This window comes from Epinephelus lanceolatus, chromosome 22, assembly GCF_041903045.1.
Source record: "Epinephelus lanceolatus isolate andai-2023 chromosome 22, ASM4190304v1, whole genome shotgun sequence".
Lineage (NCBI taxonomy): Eukaryota > Metazoa > Chordata > Actinopteri > Perciformes > Serranidae > Epinephelus > Epinephelus lanceolatus.
In genome coordinates this window covers 7,400,898-7,424,284 of record NC_135755.1, presented here as the reverse complement: position 1 = coordinate 7,424,284, position 23,387 = coordinate 7,400,898, and the positions used below count along the sequence as shown (strand labels likewise).

Here is a 23,387-nt window from a genome sequence, read left to right as displayed (position 1 = left end):
TGGCTCATTTATGGGACTCAACATCCCATAATAGCTCCATCAGAGAATAAAGGACATTACGTGAATCAGAAGTCATTTCACAGCGATTCAATTAACCTCAGCCTAATATTGACAAAATGACTTAAGTATAAGCAAAATATTTACCAGTCTGTACAAAATTTTTGTGTTTGATTTTGAGTTTGTGCCCAGTGTGTTTGGGCCCCATCAGATTACAGCTGCATAAGAGGATACAGCAAATTATATTGAAATATATGAACACTGTTAAGATATAAAAATGTTTATATATTTTCTGTATATTAGACACATTAACGCATCACATTACATAACGTCACTTATCTATGAACATGCTCTGCCGTCCTTTCCCATCCCACCTCACGCTGTTAAGCTGCAGCATGAAGGTTTTTTTTCCTTGTTTGAAGATATGTTTGAAGTCTTCATTCACAGACGTAAAATCTACGATTCAGTTGGCACGAAATAAGTGGTTGTGCTTTTAACTCTGTTTTCTGTCACTGAAAATCATGTTATCTCCACTCCACTGATGATGTCTTTTGGTGCTCGCTGTGAACATGCTTCCAGTCTCAGTCTGAACATACTCAGAGTTGATCAAGCTAATTCCGATCAGCTGTTCTGGAACCGAAAACTCAGTTTCTCAGCTCAGGCTCAATCAACTCAGAGATCGGAATTAGGCTGAGAGTTTGTTGAGTCTGCTTTGTGAAAAAGGGCCCCGGTGTTGTTCGCTTCTCCGATGTTGTTCCCTTCTCTGGTGCTGTTCGCTGTTATTCCCCCCAGCTTTCATGCATTGGTTGTTTTTTTCTTGTTTGGATATTTAATACAGACAAAGATGCTCTGTAACAATCTAGTGGGATTTCTAAATTCATGTGGGGCACAGGTAACATGTTTGCTTCCTGTGATTAGGATCCAATATGTTTGATTTCCACACATGTATTCTGTGTTTATCTGTGTTTATTTACCTTATTTTGAAATGGGGACAAAACTTGTGTGATGATTTTCCTTAATCTGGCATTTCTTTTGACCTTTCTTCAGTGAATTGATGTGAAAGTGTTGTCTTAGTCATTGAGAGAGACAACCATCAGATACAGGTTAATCTCTATTGTTAAGCTCTCTTGTGGCCAAATCCTGCAATTGCATTTGTGGAAAGACATACAAACACAGAATTGTAATGTTCAGACATTGTGCCTCTTTAGAAGGATCACATATTCGGCCCCTTAAAATCACAGCTAGGTAAATCAATCAATATTTATGAAGCCCAATATCACAAATCACAATTTGCCTCAGAGGACTTTACAGCATATGAAATCCCTGTGTCCTTGGACCCTCACAGCGGATAAGGAAAAACTCTCAGGCAGTCACACATTTCCTCCAAAACTTGACAATATTCAACATGAAATTTCTCATGAATTCAATATTTTTTAGACATCAGTAACAGCAGCTGGTTGTGATGATGCATCTTTCATTTTTCGAATGCAAAATTTACAGATAAAATAGAACTTCATTTTGAGCCGGAGAGCTTTCTGCAGTATCTTAGTGGTATGAGCACAGCTTTAGTTGAAACAGAATGGATGCGCGATTACACGTTTCAACAATTAAATGTCTGCCCCCTTGCTAGTTGGCACCAGAAATATTAGTGGGTAAACCAATTAGTGTTTTATTCATGTAGAAGGCCTCTTAAATGTCATGCAGCCTCCCACCACTAGTGGGTGCTACAGACTCTTCAGACAGCAGTTTCCCTCCCCGGGTAATGCTCGAGCAGACTGGAGTTATAAAACTGCATGGTGGGAAATAAGGGCAATGTCCTCGCCAAATTAGCACAGTTTGGCAGTACTTTGATGTAGAAAATGAATTCAGCAGCAATTAATCTTTTTTGAGTAGTAAGTTGTTGTCAGATAGTGTGCAGGTTTACATTCATATTGCACGGAGCAAAATGCCTCTCATTTCAGCTGAAATTTAATGATAATTTCAGTCATGTTTTATTAACTTTAAAGTGCAGGGCTTGACGCTAACTTTTTTCCCAAGGAGCACATGTGCTCCTAAGTTGAAAAAGTAAGGAGCACACAAAGAACTTCAGGGGCACAAAGTTAATTTTGGGGGGGGGGTTAGTTGCCCAGACAAGTCCCTTCATAAGTAACGAACAGTCCCTAAAGTTTCTCCTCTGATACACCACAAACTGTGTGCCGTCATAGCTCAGCTGTTCTGGTACTTTTGGGCTTCTTTGCCGGTAAGCCGTTATAATGCGCCGCCGTATTTGACAGGAATACGTATTCCTGTCCATGTCTGTGACTCCCGTTCAACCCACAACCGGCGGGATTCGCCGTTACTGTTTATTGCCACACTGCCGACATTTTACTCTGTCCGCCACTGCACGCTGTTTGATTGCGTTATCAAAACACGCCGCTATTATTTGGCCTTGCTTTTCACTTATTCCACCGAATACCGAATGTGTTGTGTTTTTGTTTTTTTGTTTTTTTCAATATTCGGCCGAATATATTCGGTGCATCCCTAAATAGGAGCCTTCCCCCACTCCCTACTCCCCTCACCGCTGCTCTCCTCACTATACTGGCTGCTGCACTGTGCAAGTGCACAGATGTCTCAGAGTGGTGGTGCGTTTGCAAAAATGTTTTGAAGGAGCGGCGGCAGCAATAATTTAGCAGCGGCGACACGCCGCTGCTAAATTAATGTAGCGGAAACACTGGACTTATATTCATTGTGCCGACAGTGGCTTGGAAAACCGCCCATAACCGTGTCACACAGGGGAGAGGGAAGGCGGCTGGAGTTCCTCCAACATCTGCGGTTAGATTATTATATTTTTTAATTGACAAAAATATAGGCTGCTTCGGCTGATTTTTTTTTTTATGCGCACGTGCCCCTAAATATTTTTTACAGTTCGCACACACCTATTTTTAGTCGCAAATGTGAGTGAAACGCTCGCACTGTCGAGCCCTGAACTGAATTGCTATCATTTCTGTCATTTCTGTTCTGTGCCCCACATTTCAGAGGCAGTTTATTTATTTTTTATTTTAGTGGTTAACTTTTGACTGAGTTGCCGTTATGTTCACGTTCATAGCGCACGCCGCAAAGTATCTCGTACTTCAGCGGCATTTAAAATCCGCCATGGTTGTTGAAGATTGTGATTAAAGGCTTCAAAGGGCTCTTGATGCACACAATATTTTTGGGACAGTGTTTCAAATACTTAACAATAAATTGTGCTAAATTTTGGCTGTTTTCTGAGTGTTTTCCCTTTTTCAGACTAGTTGACTAGTCCTCGTTAAAATTTTCGTTAAGTGGACAGGAACATCCCGACCATTCGCCGTTTGGGCGAGGTTGTGGTTAGGGGGAAACAGATTTTGATGGGCATACTCATTGACACACCACCAGCATTTTATTTACTCAGGCTGCCAGTAATCAAACTTGATTTGCGGCAAACTCTTGCATCCCATGGACAATCATTCTCACATAATTCACTTTATCCTGAGCAAATAAAGAGCCACACTGTAGCCTCCAGACATGACAAGAGTAACAGTCCATGTTAATGACTGGTGTGTGTTTGTGTGTGTACTGTTTCCTTCAGACGTCCAGCAGCTGTTGGTGGTTAAAGAAGAGGTTCCCCCTGAGCAGCAGGAGTGGAGCTCCAGTGTGGACCAGGAGGACCCAGAGCCTCCACACATTAAAGAGGAACAGGAGGAACTCTGGATCAGTCAGGAGGAAGAGCAGCTTCAAGGGCTGGAGGAGGTTGATATCACCAAATTCATATCCACCCCTGTCCCTGTGAAGAGTGAAGATGATGAAGAGAAACCTCAGTCCTCACAGCTTCATCAAAGACACACTGAACAGATGGAAACAGAAGCAGAGGGAGAGGACTGTGGAGGAGCAGAACCAGCCAGGAACTCAGATCCAGATACACATTTACAACCTGAGACTGATGACAGTAATGACTGGAAGGAGACCAGAGAACCTCAGTCAGGTTTAAACTGTCTGAAAAATGATGAAGTCCCTGTGAGTGATTTGATTGTTTGCGAGAAACCATTTAGCTGCTCTGAGTGTGGGAAAAGATTCAGTCAGAAGGGACATCTGAGGATTCACATTATGTGTCATACAGGAGAGAAACCATTTAAGTGCTCTGAGTGTGGGAAAAGATTTCGTGAGAAGGGACATCTGAGGATTCACATGAGATCTCATACTGGCGAGAAACCATTTAGTTGCTCTGAGTGTGGGAAAAGATTTGGTCGCAGTGGAAATCTGAGCAGACACATGAGATTGCATACAGGAGAGAAACCATTTAGTTGCTCTGAGTGTGGGAAAACATTTTGCCGAAATCATGATCTGAAGGCACACACTATATCTCATACAGGTGAAAAACCCTATAGCTGCTCTGAGTGCGGGAAAAGATTTGGTCACAGCAGTGATATGAAGAGACACATGAGATCTCATACAGGGGAGAAACCATTTAGCTGCTCCGAGTGTGGGGAAAGATTTCATCTAAGGGCACATCTCATGAAACACATGAGATCTCATATAGGGTGGAAACCATTTAGTTGCTCTGAGTGTGGGAAAAGATTTCGTCGGAGGGAACAACTGACGAGACACATGAGATCTCATACTGGAGAGAAACCATTTAGTTGCTCTGAGTGTGGGAGAAGATTTGGTCGCAGTGGAAATCTGAAGCTACACATGAGATTGCATACAGGAGAGAAACCATTTAGTTGCTCTGAGTGTGGGAAAAAATTTTGCCGAAATCATGATCTGAAGGTACACATGAGATCTCATACAGGTGAAAAACCATATAGCTGCTCTGAGTGCAGGAAAAGATTTGGTAACAGCAGTGATATGAAGAAACACATGAGAACTCATACAGGTGAAAAACCATATAGCTGCTCTGAGTGTGGGAAAAGATTTGGTCACAGCTGTGATATGAAAAAACACATGAGATCTCATACAGGGGAGACACCATTTAGCTGCTCCGAGTGTGGCGAAAGATTTCGTCAGAGGGCACATCTGACGAAACACATGAGATCTCATATGGGGTAGAAATCATTTAGTTGCTCTGAGTGTGGGGAAAGATTTCGTTGGAGGGGACATCTGACGAGACACGAGATCTCATGTAGGGTAGAAACCATTTAGAGAGGAACAGGACGAACTCTGGATCAGTCAGGAGGGAGAGCAGCTTCAAGGGCTGGAGGAGGATGATATCACCAAGTTCACATCCACTCCTGTCCCTGTGAAGAGTGAAGATGATGAAGAGAAACTTCAGTCCTCACAGCTTCACCAAAGACAAACTGAACAGATGGAAACAGAAGCAGAGGGAGAGGACTGTGGAGGACCAGAACCAGCCAGGAACTCAGATCCAGATACACATTTACAACATGAAACTGATGAGAGTGATGACTGGAAGGAGACCGGAGAACCTCAGTCAGGTTTAAATTATCTGAAAAGTCTCTGTGAGTAATTTGATTGTCTGTGAGAAATGATTTAGTTGCTCTGAGTGTGGGAAAAGATTCGGTCGCAATGGAGATCTGAACAAACTTGAGATCGCATACAGGAGAGAAACCATTTTGTTGCTCTGAGCGTGGGCAAACGTGGTTACAGTAGTGTTATAAAGAAACACATAAGATCTCATACAGGAGAGAAATCATTTAGCTGTTCAATTTGTAGAAAATCGTTTACACTGTGTATATTTACATGCATACATGAGGAGAACTCATGATGGGGAAAACTGATTCAGCTGTTCGGTTTGGAAACTAAATCTTTTATTTGGAAAAAGACTGTAAAAAACAACCGTGAGAACTCGTACAGGACAAACACTTTTCAGCTTCAATGTCTGTATGAAATCTTTTACACAAACTGGACAGTTACACAAATACATTAAATCCCACACAACAGAGAAACCTTTCAGCTGCAGTGTTTGTCACTAAAGATTCACTTGACCTTAACAACTCAGATGCTATCAATGTTTTGTTTGTTAGTCTGCACAGCCTCATCAAACTCAAACTGAGGAGAGCAGAGAGGCAGACACTCAATACTAACCAAAAACAATTAAGTTACTCAGTGTGGGGTAAAAAGATTTGTCTGTCAGAGATGCTCAGTTTTTACAGTCCACAGCTCCTCTGCATAGTCTCTGCCATCTTTCCTTCTCTCATCTTATGTGCAGCAGCACTGTGCAGTCAAGGGCTGGGCCGTGGGCTGATGCGGACAGGCACATCAGAGGGGACGCCGCTGGGCGACTTTCATGACTCAGCCTTCATTTGGAATTGTGTTATCAGCTTTACACTCCCAGTTTGGAGAACTGGCATGGTTAGGTCGCTTCCCAAAGTCACACAACAACACAAACTAACTGTCCAATTGAAGGGCAGCTGAAGAACAGTGACTCATTGTGTTCTGTGAAGTAAAATTACTGATTCTGTCAGTGGAGTCTGGTTGTTTTTAGGAGAGCATCATGTAACTGCATCAGTTTACCATTGTAAGAGACTGTCTGACAGCAAGGTGAGGTGTTGAAAATACTCTTAACAAAGTGTTCTTTTACATTGGTGATCCTTTTCTTTCATGTGGTGAAGATAGGTTTGCTGCTGCCCCCGTCCAGTCACCAGACTCCTTTGATAGAAACAGCAATTTTTTTTCTCCCTGGCTCTCATGCCATTTTTGGTCTCCTCTGTGTCCCCTCTCTAACTTCAGAGGATTTTACGGGTTCAGGAACGCAGCGCAGGCGGAAGTCTTCATGAGGTGTTTTTTTTTTTTTTTAATTCTTCCCTCCCTATTGTAAAAGCAGCAGCAGCCAGGGGTGTAAATATAGACAGGACTGGTAGTGCGGTTGCACTGGAGCCTGTGGGTTGGGGGGACCTTGCAAATGATTAAGATTTCTACCTCGGAACTACAGCTGTGTTTCTAAAGAAAATAAAATCCCATTACATTAAAAATGGTGCCATATGCTACAAGCTATTTGACCTGAAACATGCCAACACATCTGTCATAGTTTTCTTTTTTTCTTTTCTTTCCTTTTTGTAAAATAGTCAGTAGCAATCTACAACAAAATGATATGCTGATTCTACATGAACCCGAAAAATCATGAATAAACTATATGTATTTAAAAATGATTCAATTAAATGAATAATTTCTTATGTCTTTGATACTTTTGTCATGTACAGGCATGCAATGATGATTGCTGGGTAACATGTACAGTCAGGTCCATAATTATTTGGACAATGATACAGTTGTCATCATTTTGGCTCTGTACACCACCACAATGGGTTTTAAATGAAACAATGAATACCTGCTTAAAGTGCAGATTCTCAGCTTTCATTTAAGGCTTTTTTCAAAAATGTAGTATGAACCATGTAGGAATGACAACCGTTTCTTCACACAGTCCCCCAACTTTAAGGGCTCATAAGTATTTGGACAAACTAACATAATCATCAGTTTAACAGTCAGTTTTAATACTTGGTTGCAAATCCTTTACAGTCAATGACTGCCTGAAGTGTTGGACACATGGACATCACCAGCTGCTGGGTTTCTTCCCTGGTGATGCTCTGCCAGCCCTTTACTGCAGCCATCTGCACTTCCTGCTTGTGTTTTGGGTGTTTTGCCCTCAGTTTTGGCTTCAGCAAGAGAAACGCATGCTCAGTTGGATTCAGGTCAGATGATATGACTTGGCCATTGCACAACATTCCACTTCTTTGCCTTAAAAATGTCTTTGGTTGCTTTTGCAATATGCTTCAGGTCATTGTCCAACTGCACTGTGAAGCATCGTCCAAAGAGTTTTGAAGCATTTGGTTGAATCTGAGCAGATAATGCAGCCCCAAACACTTCAGCTTTCATCCTGCTGCTCTTGTCATTTAAAACCCATTGTGGTGGTGTACAGAGCCAAAATGATGACAACTGTATCATTGTCCAAATAATTATGGACCTGACTGTATGTTGATGTTGCCTAGTGTCAAGTCTCTATTTGGTCATGTGACAAGTTGATACAATTTACAGTTTCTAGTTTCGGTGCAAAATCTGTCAAGACTGACAAGCTGAGCACATCTACAAGTCCACTAAGCAGTCATGCCTTTGTAATGTAAAAGCAGCAGTAAAAAAGGACAAGAGAGGGCTGAACAGGAGGAAAATCTGGGGAAGCTCCCTGAATTAAAGTCCTTGTGCTTTTTTTATAAGCAGTTACCAGTGGTGTTTGTGGTCGCCTGTGTGTGGTAAATGGACTTGCCTCGTCTTCAGACCACTGAAAGTGGTTTTATTCTATATGTCACATTCACCCATTCTCACACACAGTCACAAACCGGTGGCCGTGGCTACCATACATGGTGCCACCTGCTACTCAGTAACTATTTACGCACACTGATGGAACAACCATCGGAGGTGATCTGGGGTTCAGTATCTTGTCCAAGGACACTTTGACGTGTGGACTTGAGGGGCCGGGGCTCGAATCGCTGATTTCGCTACAGTCGCCCACAATATTGTGCACTGTTAACTACCTTGCACCACTTTTAGTAGCAGTAGTAGAAGTACTGGTAATGATGTGGTATATACCCCATGAAAATAATAAAGGCTCATTATTCATTTTCACCTGTTAAAAACATAAAACCTGGGTGTTTTAATTTTTTGGGAAATTGTGACTTTTGTTTTGTAAAAAGAAAAAGGATTTAAAGTATGTTGAATGTGAAGGGAGAATATAACATGAGCAATATGTTATCTAAAGTAAAAACAAGTCTTACCTGTGTTTTAAAGGGATCTGTCGCCATCTAGTGGTCAAAAGGAGGAAGCTGCTTTTGACCCACAGGTCAAAAGGGAGTGTGGAGGAAAGAAGCAGCAGGAGATTTGTATTAAAGCTCTGTGTTGCAGCTTTTTGCCCAAGAGAACCTCAGACATGTTGGACAGATGTTTAACTGTGAGAGACATTTGGGGAATTTTACCCCAGCTGGTCAACGGCTCCACAGGAGTCCTCCTTTGATGACTGTCACCAAACACCTGAATTGTTCTAATGAAGATTCAAAGCAGGATCGCGAGGAATCACAGCAGAATATAGAGGTATAAGAATTGTTTTGTGTCACTTTGTAGTTCTTTTAGCCCTGTTTCCACCATTGGAGACAAAAGTAACCCTTCAGACATGGTACCTAGACCCTAGATCCATTCAGTGGTTCCACTGCAAACTCTAAATGTGAGCGTGGGTTGTTGTCACTCACTGTTCTGTCCAGCACTCACTGTATTTCCTCATCACCATTGACTGACATGGAACGTCTACACTTTGCTGATGGAATATGTAAAATAGTTTGTGCATTTAGTCCTTCTCAGGCAAGCGCAGGTAGCCAGAGCCCACAGAAACGACACCCAATGTTTTTTATTTTTCTCCAGTCAAAATTAATTTTTATATGCTGAAGATCCACTGATTGCTAAAAGTCTGTGTCATCAAAGAGAGACAATAAAAACTAAAGTGATAGTCAGACTTGTCACATTGACATTTAAAGTTCTGATGGATTCATGTCGTCAATTCATGCACTGAGTAACATTACAATTTAACATTCCACCTTAAAAGTTGCCGGCAGTCAGCCCAGTGAATTAAGTTTTTGGTTTTTCTTCTTAAGACTACAGCTGCTGCAAGAGGCAGCAAAACATCCTTTATTTTCATAATTAGAGAAAAATAATGTAGCCTACACAAGACTTGCAATGGTTTGAACAGTGGTTACAAAACCAGCCACAACTCAGCCCTGAGCAGAGTGACCATCTGCTATTGACCGATCAACAGACAACAGAGACAATAAAGTTCACTTTGACTATTGTCTGTAATTTTTTTTTTATTTGTCGTCTTCTTGTTTCTCTTTGTGGTCTTTTTGTAAAATTGTTATTTCTTTGTCGTCATTGTGAGTCTTTTCCTGGTTGATACATGTGTCGATATTCTAGAAAAATCTTTGAAATTAAGGCCAGCCAGCCCCTGTAGGCCTGTCCAGTAATCCATCCATGACAATAATTCATCTGAATGTTCAAGTGTGTGTCTGCTACAGGCATTCTTTACTAGCATTTTGTATTGCCTCAAAATAGCATTGTTTTCCAAAAAATGTCTTTCCCTTCAAGGTCAACAGTCATGTGAGGTTTAGTTTAGGAGATAAACATTTTAGCTGAGCATATTGTAAAAATTTTTTCATACTCAGTGACCACGCTGTGACACACATGAGAATCCCCAAAGAGGAGAAACTCTTCAGCCACTCTGTGTGTGGGAAAAGAGTTCAAAGGCAGCCACGACAAAGGTCATATATGTGTTTTTTCAACAGCAACAGCAGTAAAATTGTTGGTTCAGATTTAACTCTGGAGCAACAGAGGGTTGAAAAGGCTCTGGACATGTATGAAATGAGAACACCAGGGTAAGAATGTCATTCTTCTTCTGCTGTGAGCAAACAGCATTCAGAGTTGGGTATTGTTTCACCTTTAGAATTCCAATCCTGGTTGTTATTGATGACTCGAAACAGTTCTTTATATCAAATGAGCAAGAAAACAAGTAATATGTATTTCCTCATCAGTTAGGTTTTAGTAACACTTCAGCCTATATTATAATAAATGAAAGTGCGTATGCACAGAATATCAAGACATTATGTTGTGCCTCTTTCTCTTTGCTCACATGCTGTATGGAAAGGGTCCTCTAGGATATTAATGATTTCATCCATGAAGTCAGGTCAGGTTTATAGTTTGACATAAGAAGCACCTCCTAAACAACTATAAACTGAGTCATTCACAATGTTTGATGGTTTATTAAACAACTTATTTGGACCTTGTTTTGTGAAATGTTTTGTAGCTTTTCTTTCCAAGTTCAAGAATAAACTTTTAAGGTCAATGAACATCATTCTCTAAAGAGTTTTTTTCATTTATTCATTTATCTATCTGCTTGTGTTTCTAAAGGACTGTCTGTAATTCCAGTCACACGTCTGGACTTTTATTTTGAAGTCCATTAACTCGTTTACCCCGGAAGCTGTATTCTTTACTGTCGCTAACGTCATACTGTTTGAGCAAGATGGCGTCTGGTAGAAAGGTGTGTTAGCAGAGTTTCTTTGTTGTGTTTTTAAAGTGTGAACATGTCTAAAGTCCAAATGCTGCGATCGTTGGTGAAGCAGCGACTAACTGCGGCTGCTGAAGAGATATTTGGGCTGGTTGAAAGAACGATAGCAGAGTACGAGGAGGAACTTTGTCGATCAAAAGAGGAGAACGAGCGACAACGTAAACTACTGGACGCTGTTTTCAACCCTCAGCTTCGGTTACACAGAGCAGGTTTGTTCATTACACATTACAAGTTCATTATTAATAGCTAATATAACTGCAGGTTTGTTCAATAAATACTCAGTCTGTCGACGATTATACGCCGCGTTAGCTTCTCTGGTGCCGTTGTTGTGTCCCTACTGGTTTTCAATTTAAATGGTTTCCTCACCGAACAGCCGCAGATGTGCTGCGCCTCCGTCAGCAGATTTGTCACAAATTCACAAACATACACAACATATTACTGGCGATCTTAAAGTCGCAGCCCACTTCTACCACAGCGAATATGCTTCTGTAAGTGAGCACTACGTACCAGCGACATTAAAAAAAAGAAAGGAAAGAAAATATGATAGGGTGACCATATTTTGATTTCCAAAAAAGAGGACACTCGGCCGGCCACGACATAGCCTACTTAAATGATACTCGCAGTTTACTCAAAGATGCCTTATCATTTTAATATATTTAAAATTTATATGTATGGATAGAAAATTCAGTTTTATTACAAAATAATATCTCTCAAAGACAGAAATTCAGATAGGCCTCTATAGGGAACACATACACACACTAGAGTGTGGCGATCCAAGCCCGACGGTACCCGACGGGTCGGGCCGGGTTTGGTCAAAAATGTAGAGCTACATTTTTGACCAAACCCGGCCGACGTCGGATTCGGTCAGCTTTCAGTAAAAATGTAGTGGAAAAATAAATAAAATCCTATTGTCTGTCCTGTTTACTGCTTGGGCACTGTTATTTACGTGACAACACCTGAACATAACACACACAGACACACATTGGCTGTTTGTTTCTTCCTCTCTCCTCTCTGGAAGTCTCAGACCTCCAGCCGCCCGCCTCCGCCTTGATTAAACGCTGAAAATAAAATAAAAGAGGGAGACAGGTTTTTCCTATTTTATCTTATTTTGTTATATTTCTCCCTCTAGCTGGAAGCGTCGGACCTACCCACACATGGTCCGAGAGAGGTGACGTCATGCTGTTATCTCTGTCTCTACAGGTACGCAGTGAGCGAGTTAGATCGTCACTTTTTAAACATGACAGGCTTTGTCAGTGTGCAGTGTTGTACAGACTGTAATGTGGCACTGAATATGTTTGTAGACTCGTGGAAAAAGAACAAGAAACATTATATGTGTGGGTACTTTCAAGGCAAGCCGAGGGTAACCGGTTGTCTCAGGCCAGCCCAAATCAAAATGTTACCTGGATGCTGACGTAATTTACTAATACCTGAGGAAAGCTGTGCACTCTGTGAGTCTTAGTGGCTCACACAGGTAGACATGCGGTTTGTGTTTCATTGTCTTTTGTTGACGTGAAATCGAGTCCAGCTTGACGCAAATTTGTGTATATCATATTTTCTTTCCTTTCTCTTTTTAATGTCGCTGGTACGTAGTGCTCACTTACAAAAGCATATTCGCTGTGGTAGGTGTGGGCTGCGACTTTAAGATCGCCAGAAATATGTTGTGTATGTTTGTGAATTTGTGACGAATCTGCTGACGGAGGCGCAGCACATCTGCAGCTATTCGGTAAGGAAACCAGTTAAATTGGAAACCAGTAGGGACACAACACCGTTAGCTTCTCTGGTGTCGTTCGCTTCTCTGGGCCCTATTTCAGAAAGCAGGATTAGTGAAAACTCTGAGTATGTTCAGCCTGAGATGAAGGAAACTCCGTTTCACAAAGGCAGTTCAGCATAACCCTGAGTCTGTTACTATGGTACCATACTCAGTCTGTTACTATGGTAACATACTCAGTCTGTTACCATGGTAACATACTCAGTGGAACAAACTTGCTGGTTCGCAGGTTTGTTTCATCTCAGCCCGAGGCTGATCTCCCACTAAGCCGTGTACTGCGGTCAAGCCAGCCGTGGTTTGCTTTTGCTTGGTCAAATCAGCCGCACGTTTTTTTCTAGTGCGGGAATCCACTAACATTTACGGTAATCGTAATGAAACAGCTCTGAAGAGCTGCTGGTAGTGACTGTGGGTCAGACTGCAGAGGACAAGATCAAGGATATTTTGCCGAACTTTGACGTAGAATAAAAAACGTATTTTCTGTAAGTAGTCAAAGATTCATATACTGCTGAACTAAGTACTTCCTAGACTATGAGTAATCCTGTGTCAAAATCCTTAACAGAAGACAAGATCAAGGATATTTTGCCGAACTTTGATGTAGAATAAAACACTTATTTTCCATAAGTATCCATGATTCATATACCACTGAACTTAGTACTTCCTAGACTACTTGCATTACACAGGATTACTCAAGAAGTACACAGTAAAAATACTTCATATTATTCATGCACGTAGTCTAGGGAGTACTAAGTTCAGTAGTGTATGAATCTTGGACTACTTATGGAAAATAAGCTTTTTATTCCACGTCAAAGTTGGGTGAAATATCCTTAATCTTGTCCTCTGTAATGGGTTTTGACACAGGATTACTCGAAAAGTACACAGTAAAAGTACTTCACACCAGTCATGGCTGGCAGATAATCATGGCCGATGAGTGAACGCTGGCGCAACTTCCTGCCGCTGCTCACCGGTAACTTTTTAACTTTCCAACTTATTTTTTAGTTTTATGACCAAATCAGACAGAATAGGCAATTGCCTTCATTTGGAATAACGTTACTTCCACGATTTGCCAGCACTACCGTCTGTGTGAGTGTTAACTGTTAGCTCACCTGTCCTGTCCCGGCTTGAGCCTCACCTGGCGTTTTTTCTGGCCGTCGACGCTGCCTAAGTCCTCGTCCACAATGTGGGCCGGTAGGACATACATCTTGTTTGTCTGTGCCTGGCTCTTTCTACTGCCTGTTCACCTGCCAGTGACGGGTTTGCTCCAATACTCGGCCACTGACCTGCTCCGGCTGCGCTGTCACCTGCCTGGACCTGCACCAGAGGCACTCCATCTTCACCCGGACATCACCTTCCAGCCCCGCCGGAGATACATCCACCGAGGGTCCCGCCGGAATTTCCACCATAACAGCTCAACAGCAATACGTAAAGTCCATCTGGTCCAGCTCTCGACGCCCTTCACGCTCCACCAGCCGGGCTGTCGACCACAGCGTGTTAGCCCACCTAGCTCGGTTGGCTAGCACCACTACCAGCTGCGACAACACCTCACTCAACTTCACTCTGCTCAACATCCGCTCACTGACAAGCAAAGGACATCTCATCCAGGACCTCATCACTGACCGTAAACTAGACTTTCTTTGTTTAACCAAGACATGGCAACAGCCCAACAACTTCTCCCAGCTGAATGAATCCACTCCTAGTGGGTTTGTTTATATCTGTCAACCCTGTGGCTCCGGCCGGGGAGGAGGTCTCGCGATCATTTACTGCGAGAAGTGGAAAGTCTCGCCGGTGTCTGTGCCCATCTCCAGCTCGTTTGAATCCACTGTCAGCGAGTTGTCTGGTCCCACTCCAACCATCATTGCTACCGTCTACCGCCCCCCTAAACGGAATAGTGACTTTTTAAATGACTTTGCTGCTTTCCTCACCCATCTATCCTCTCTCTCACCAAACATAATACTGCTGGGTAATTTCAATATCCACATGGACAATATCAATCGGCCTCTCACCAAAGACTTCACATTCTGTTTAGACAGTTTTGGATGTCAGCAGCATACCACTATTCCCCACACACTCCAAAGGACACATTCTGGACTTAATCTGCTGCTCTGGTGTCACCCCTCTTGACCTTGCAGCTGATGAACTCCCCATAACTGACCACTTTCTCCTCTCGTTTACAGTGAAACTCACTCTCTCCTTCTCTAAGACACCACGCCTCATTTCATTCCGTAATATAAAGAACATTAACCCCGCCACTCTCACTTCAAGTATCCACTCCTTCTGCCTCCCTGATATCCACAGTCTATCCACCCCTGATAATCTGGTTTCTCATTATAACACTGGACTCCATAATATTCTTAATTCTCTTGCTCCGTTAAAAACCAGATCTGTTTCTTTCTCCGTCTCCGCCCCTTGGTTCACCCCTGATCTTCGTCTCATGAAAGCCAAAGGTCGGCAACTTGAACGACTCTATAGAAAAACTGGTCTCACTATTCACAAAGAAATGTACAATAACCACATCTTACATTATAAGGACTCCATTGCCGGCACCAAAACCCACTACTACTCCAGTATAATCACTGCAAATAAAGGAAACTCCAGGTCACTGTTCTCCCTACTAAACAGTATTACCCAACCCCAGGACTCTCTCCCCCCTCACCTGTACACAACTTCCTTCTGCAACTCCATTATGTCCTTTTACACTGCAAAAATCAAGAATATCCACCAGCACCTTGGCTCAAACCCTCACCTCAGCATCTCAGCCGACTTTCACCCATCCTCACACTCATTCTCCTCCTTCCAACTCCCCACTCTCTCAGAAATCACAGAACTCATCCAGAAATCCAAGCCATCCACTTGTCAACTCGACCCCCTCCCCACACAACTTGTTAAAGCCTGCCTCCCCTCTCTGGTCCCCCTCATTTCTGCCATCATCCACTCCTCTCTCACCACTGGAACTGTCCCTACATCCTTCAAAACTGCTGCCATTACCCCAATTTTGAAAAAACCTGGCGCCGACCCCTCCAACTTCAACAACCTCTGTCCTATCTTCAATCTACCCTTCATCTCCAAAATCCTTGAGAAAACAGTTGCTTCCCAACTCCATTCCCACCTATCCCACAATAACCTGTATGAACAGTTCCAGTCCGGTTTCCGCCCACTCCATAGCACTGAAACAGCACTCATCAAAATCACCAACGACCTCCTTATGGCAGCTGATTCTGGACTCCTCACCATCCTTACCCTTCTCGACCTGAGTGCAGCCTTTGATACCATCTGTCACACCACCCTTCTCAACAGGCTATCCTCCATTGGCATCACCCACACTCCGTTAGACTGGTTCACATCTTACCTCTCTGGCCGCACTCAGTTCATTCAACTCAAATCCTTTAAATCCATCCTTTCCTCCATCACCTACCTCCTTCCCCTCGGCAATATCTTCCGGAAATTTAACATTCACTTCCACTGTTACGCTGATGACACCCAGCTCTACCTCACCACTAAACCCTCATCCACTCTCCCGCCCACCTCCCTCACTGATTGCATCACTGAAATAAAAACCCGGTTCACCCTAAACTTCCTTAAATTAAACAGTAACAAAACCGAGGTTCTCCTCATTGGCACCAAATCCACTTTATCCAAAACCAACAGCTTTTCTCTCACTATTGATAACTCCTCCGTTTCACCCTCCCCCCAGGTTAAGAGGCTGGGCATCATCCTTGACAGCACACTATCCTTTCACTCCCACATCAATAACATTACCCAGTCTGCCTACTTCCACCTACGAAACATCAATTGTCTCCGCACCTCACTTACCCCCCACACTGCCGCCATCCTTGTCCACAGCCTCATCACTTCCCGTCTCAATTACTGTAACTCTCTCCTCTTCGGCCTCCCTCACAAATCCCTCCATAAACTTCAACTGGTCCAGAACTCAGCTGCCCGTATCATTACTCGAACCCCCTCCATCCACCACATCACTCCTGTCCTCCAACAGCTCCACTGGCTCCCGGTTCAGTTCCGTATTCAATTTAAAGTCCTCCTGTTAACATTCAAGGCCATCCACAACCTCGCCCCCCCATATCTGTCAAATCTCCTCCATGTTCCCACTCCCTCCCGCTCCCTCAGATCCTCTTCCTCCACACACCTGTCTGTCCCCTCTGCCCGCCTCACCACCATGGAGAGCAGAGCATTCAGCCACTCTGCTCCCCGTCTCTGGAATTCATTACCACCCCAACTCAGAAACATCCATTCACTCCCCCATTTCAAATCACAACTCAAAACACATCTGTTTAAAACTGCCTATTCCATCTGATGCCAATTGCTCTGTCACTTTCTATTGTTCTTTGTTTTGTTTTTTAAATAGTTCTTTCTTTTTAATGTCTTTTTAATGTCATTTTGTGTATCTGTACGGTGTCCTTGAGTGCCAAGAAAGGCGCCATCAAATAAAATTTATTATTATTATTAAATTTATATTCATATTATGCATGCACATAGTCTAGGAAGTACGTAGTTCAGCGGTATATGAATCTTGGACTACTTATGGAAAATAAGTTTTTTATTCCACATCAAAGTTGCGTGAAATATCCTTGATTTTCTCCTCTGTTAAGGGTTTTGACACAGGATTACTCGAAAAGTACACAGTAAAAATACTTCATATTATGCATGCACGTAGTCTAGGAAGTACGTAGTTCAGCGGTATATGAATTAGTGTTGCACGGTATACCGTTACTAAAATAGTACCGTGGTACTAGAGTGTTCCGAACGGTACTATACTGCATTTGGAAAATACCGGTACTTTGAAATTGATTCAATTCATTAATTTAGTTAATTTATTTTACTCAATTATGCACACAAACGCCTTTCTTGTTCCTATTGGAGCACAGATTGCACAAGTGGTGTGTATGACAACACCTGTATCAACATCCGCAGCAGAGAAAAGTCTGACTCGCAAAGGGAGACAACACGAGACAACATAAACTTGGTGGGACATTTGAGTAACCAAACCGTGACGTCCGTACTGAGGTACTTACTGAACCATGATTTTTTTGGTACCGTTACACCCCTACTATTTATTGATCTAAAGGTTTGTATCCAAAAGGACTTTTCCTTAGGAAAAGTACCGAAAAGTATCGAAAAGTATTGAAAAGTATCGAAATTCATATTGGTATTGGTACCAAAACAAAGATTTTGGTATCGTGACAACACTAATATGAATCTTGGACTACTTATGGAAAATTAAGTTTTTTATTCCGCATCAAAGTTGGGTGAAATATCCTTGATCTTGTGATCTGTAAAGGATTTTGACAAAGCATTACTCGAAAAGTACACAGTAAAAATACTTCATATTATGCAAGCACGTAGTCTAGGAAGTACTTAGTTCAGCAGTATAGGAATCTTTGACTACTTATGGAAAATACATTTTTTATTCTACGTCAAAGTTCGGCAAACTATCCTTGATCTTGTCCTCTGCAGTCTGACCCACAGTCACTACCAGCAGCTCTTCAGAGCTGTTTCATTACGATTACCGTAAATGTTAGTAGATTCACACACTAGAAAAAAACATGCGGCTGATTTGACCAAGCAAAAGCAAACCATGGCTGGCTTGACCGCAGTTAGCGAGTGGCAGGAAGGAGAGACATGGCGTGTCCTTTTGTGTATAAAGTTTTCATGATGAGCAATAAGAACTTCCTGCAACAGATATCGAGGGTAACGTGGAGCTGCTTTAATGCTGAACCACATTATTATTGATCAAGCGTCTGCACATCCGACAACACAAGATACAGAGCTTCCGCTCGAACTACTTCCTGTTACCAACCTTTCAACCTGTTACCAACCCAGAGGAGTGTCTATATGAAAGGTACAATTTCACCTCACACTCTATCATTAATTTTAAAGGGATAGTGCACTCAAAAATGAAAATTCAGCCAATATCTACTCACCCATATGCCGCAGGAGGCTCAGGTGAAGTTTTAGAGTCCTCACATCCCTTGCGGAGATCCAAGGGGAGACTCCACCTAATGGAGACTGACGGCGCCCCAGATTCAAGCGTCCAAAAAACACATAATTGAAACCACAAAATATCTCCATACTGCTCATCTGTAGTGATCCAAGTGTCCTGAAGCCCCGACATAAAAAGTTGTTTGGAGAAGCGTCATCTGAACTCTGCTTTTAGCCTCATTGCAGTCTGCAATGAGGCTAAAAACAGAGTTCATCTGACACACTCCACAAATGAACGGTAAAAGAGAACCAGTATTTGTTTGTCCACTCCAAACTGTCAGAGCTTCCGCATAAAGTCTTTGCTGTCCTTTGCTATAGATGGCAGCTGTATTTGAGTCCCATGACAGTTGTTTATCGATTACTGTCCCTAGATATTTATATTCATTAACAACTTCTATACTTTCACCATCAATAACTACATGTTGGTGTGTGTCTCTGCTCAGTCTGAAATGAAAAAATAATTTCTTTTGTTTTCTTGGTATTCTGCTGAAGAAAACTAGCATGACACCAATTAACAAAATCATTCACACATCCTCGATAACCTGTTTCATCCTCAGTTATCAAACCAACAATCACTGTATCGTCAGCAAATTTAACATTGAAAACATCAGATGAGTTCGCCCTGCATTCATTCGTATATAGAGGAAATAAGACCCACAGAACTGCAGGTTTAATTACAGTTTAATTAGAAATTAATCTATGTGGATACATTATGCAATGCTTTATGAATACTATTCATATATTCAAAGATTCCACTGTGTAACTGGCTCATTTATGGGACTCAACATCCCATCATAGCTCAATCTGAGAATAAAGGACATTACGTGAATCAGAAGTCATTTCACAGCGATTCAATTAACCTCAGCCTAATATTGACAGAATGACAAAAGTATAAGCAAAATATTTACCAGTCTGTACAAAATTTTTGTGTTTGATTTTGAGTTTGTGCCCAGTGTGTTTGGGCCCCATCAGATTACAGCTGCATAAGAGGATACAGCAAATTATATTGAAATATATGAACACTGTTAAGATATAAAAATGTTTATATATTTTCTGTATATTACACACATTGACGCATCACATTACATAACATCACTTATCTATGAACACGCTCTGCTGTTCTTTCCCATCCCACCTCACGCTGTTAAGCTGCAGCATGAAGGTGTTTTTTCCTTGTTTGAAGATATGTTTGAAGTCTTCATTCACAGTCCTTAAAATCTACGATTCAGTTGGCATGAAATAAGTGATTGCGCTTTTAACTTTGCTTTCTGTCACTGAAAATCATGTTATCTGCACTCCACTGATGATGTCTTTTGGTGCTCGCTGTGAACATGCTTCCCTCAGGCTGAACATACTCAGAGTTGATCGAGCTAATTACGATCAGCTGTTCTGGAACCGAAAACTCAGTTTCTCAGCTCATGCTCAATCAACTCGGAGATCGGAATTAGGCTGAGAGTTTGTTGAGTCTGCTTTGTGAAAAAGGGCCCGGTGTTGTTCGCTTCTCCAATGTTGTTGCCTTCTCTGGTGCTGTTCGCTGTTATTCCCCCCAGCTTTCATGCATTGGTTGTTTTTTTCTTGTTTGGATATTTAATACAGACAAAGATGCTCTGTAACAATCTAGTGGGATTTCTAAATTCATGAGGGGCACAGGTATCATGTTTGCTTCCCTAGGTAAATCAATCAATATTTATGAAATCCAATATCACAAATCACAATTTGCCTCAGAGGGCTTTATAGCATACGAAATCCCTCTGTCCTTGGACCCTCACAGCGGATAAGGAAAAACTCTCAGTCACACTTTTCCTCCAAAACTTGACAATATTCAACATGAAATCTCTCATGAATTCAGTATTTTTGAGACATCAGTAACAGCAGCTGGTTGTGATGATGCATCTTTCATTTCTAGAATGCAATATTTACAGATAAAATAGATCTTAATTTTGAGCCGTAGAGCTTTTTGCAGTATCTTAGTGGTATAAGCACAGCTTTAGTTGAAACAGAATGGATGCGCAATTACACGTTTAAACAATTAAATGTCCTCCGCCTTGCTAGTTCAGTTCTTTATTAAGATCCCCATTAGCTGCAGTACTACTACAGCTATTCTTCCTGGGGTCCGACAATTATAAATACAATCAGAAAACATAAAAAACATTATAGGCAAAATTAAACGGAAAACGAAGTGATCTTTACACCCCCCCCCCCCCCCCACCCACCCAAAAAAAATAGAAATAAACATAAATAAGCGCAAAGTGAGCTAACACTTCCTCACATGTGTCTCATCCTTTCTCGATTATACAAAATATATCCAATACAGTGTTTTTATCTAATACATTCTGCGAATCATTATACATTATATATCCATTCTTCATTATGCAATATACCATATACCATATACCAATCCCTATACAATGTACATTATATAAGGATGTACAGTATACAAACACACCATATATATTAAATGATACATTACATTATATATTCTATATGTATTCATACATATCTACTTATACCATACTACAATATCATATATACAAACACATACATATATATATACACACACATGTGCACACATACACATACCCATGTATATACAGTACAGGCCAAAAGTTTGGACACACCTTCTCATTCAATGCGTTTTCTTTATTTTCATGACTATTTACATTGTAGATTCTCACTGAAGGCATCAAAACTATGAATGAACACATGTGGAGTTATGTACTTAACAAAAAAAGGTGAAATAACTGAAAACATGTTTTATATTCTAGTTTCTTCAAAATAGCCACCCTTTGCTCTGATTACTGCTTTGCACACCCTTGGCATTCTCTCGATGAGCTTCAAGAGGTAGTCACCTGAAATGGTTTCCACTTCACAGGTGTGCCTTATCAGGGTTAATTAGTGGAATTTCTTGCTTTATCAATGGGGTTGGGATTTATTCAAAATTGAAGGCACACTGAACCAGCATGGCTACCACAGCATCCTGCAGCGACATGCCATCCCATCCGGTTTGCGTTTAGTTGGACGATCATTTATTTTTCAACAGGACAATGACCCCAAACACACCTCCAGGCTGTGTAAGAGCTATTTGACCAAGAAGGAGAGTGATGGAGTGCTGCGGCAGATGACCTGGCCTCCACAGTCACCGGACCTGAACCCAATCGAGATGGTTTGGGGTGAGCTGGACCGCAGAGTGAAGGCAAAGGGGCCAACAAGTGCTAAACACCTCTAGGAACTCCTTCAAGACTGTTGGAAAACCATTTCAGGTGACTACCTCTTGAAGCTCATCGAGAGAATGCCAAGAGTGTGCAAAGCAGTAATCAGAGCAAAGGGTGGCTATTTTGAAGAAACTAGAATATAAAACATGTTTTCTGTTATTTCACCTTTTTTTGTTAAGTACATAACTCCACATGTGTTCATTCATAGTTTTGATGCCTTCAGTGAGAATCTACAATGTAAATAGTCATGAAAATAAAGAAAACGCATTGAATGAGAAGGTGTGTCCAAACTTTTGGCCTGTACTGTATACATATACATATACACATACACATTTAACAAACAACATACACTTTCCCTGTCTGCATTATTCTACCATATCTATCATCTTATATATGTATATACATACACACATACATAAATGCACTATACCTACTGTAATAGATACAATTTTATTAATTTTTTGAATTGTTTTCTGTTAGTGGTGAGTTTGATATGTTTAGGCAATGAATTCCATTCTTTCATACCTCTATACAGAACAGTTTGTTTGACTGCATTTGATCTTGCTTTAGGTATTGTAAAATTTCCTACAGCTACATGCCTGGTGATGTATTTGTGATTTTCTGCACTGAAAGAAAGGTTTTTAAACAAAATAAAAGGTGTTTTTAAAACAGATTTATTTCTAATAACAATAATCAGTGAGTATAACAGCCTGTCTTTGACCAACAACCAGTTAAGCTTCTTGTGCATTGAGATGATATTTGTCCGGTAGTCACATCTGAGTATTGTGCGGGCAGCTCTGTTCTGTATACGTTGTAGTTTGTTTAACATGTCTCCAGTGGCATTTGACCAAACTGCTGGGCAATAGTCAAGATATGATAATATTAATGATTGAATTGCTGTTTTCAGGATGTTTGGGGTCATAAAAACTGCATGTCTCCTCATAATTGATATGACTCTCCCCATCTTTACAATCATATTATTGATGTGTTTTTTCCATGATAATTTACTATCTACTGTCACTCCCAGAAGTTTGGTCTCATGTACCTGGTGTACAACGATATCATTAATTTCAATATTTAATACAGGATTATTATCTATATTATAACTTGACCCTACAATCATGCAGTTAGTTTTCGATATATTCAAGACCAGTTTGTTTGCTTTAACCCATTCCGCCACACCTTTTAGTTCCTTATTTATAATAATTTCTAATCCATTATTAGTTGGTGCTGATGTGTAGTTGAATCATCTGCATACATCACTACGTTAGTTTTATCTAGTACATACGGTAAATCATTTGTGAAAATACTGAATAATAACGGACCAAGGCAACTCCCTTGGGGTACTCCACATATCGTGGTTCTGGTT

The 23,387-nt window shown here is 41.3% G+C and overlaps 2 protein-coding genes across 3 annotated transcripts in view; both read left to right on the top strand.

Annotated features, from left to right (window-relative positions):
- The window catches only part of LOC117245847 (uncharacterized), a 301,333-nt gene that overhangs the window by 67,054 nt on the left and 210,892 nt on the right, over nt 1–23,387 (top strand). The gene's annotated exons all lie outside the window — the stretch shown is intronic.
- Nucleotides 1–23,387, top strand: part of LOC117246011 (uncharacterized) — a 148,297-nt gene that overhangs the window by 12,700 nt on the left and 112,210 nt on the right. The window contains exon 2 of one of the 2 annotated variants that reach the window (XM_033609427.2): nt 3,587–7,100. The exons of the other annotated variant lie outside the window; for it this stretch is intronic. Within the exon in view, the coding sequence (XP_033465318.2) occupies nt 3,587–5,043 (1,457 nt within the window). The 3' untranslated portion in view covers nt 5,044–7,100. Of the gene's footprint in view, nt 1–3,586; nt 7,101–23,387 lie in introns of those variants that run through there. 2 annotated transcript variants of the gene reach the window in all.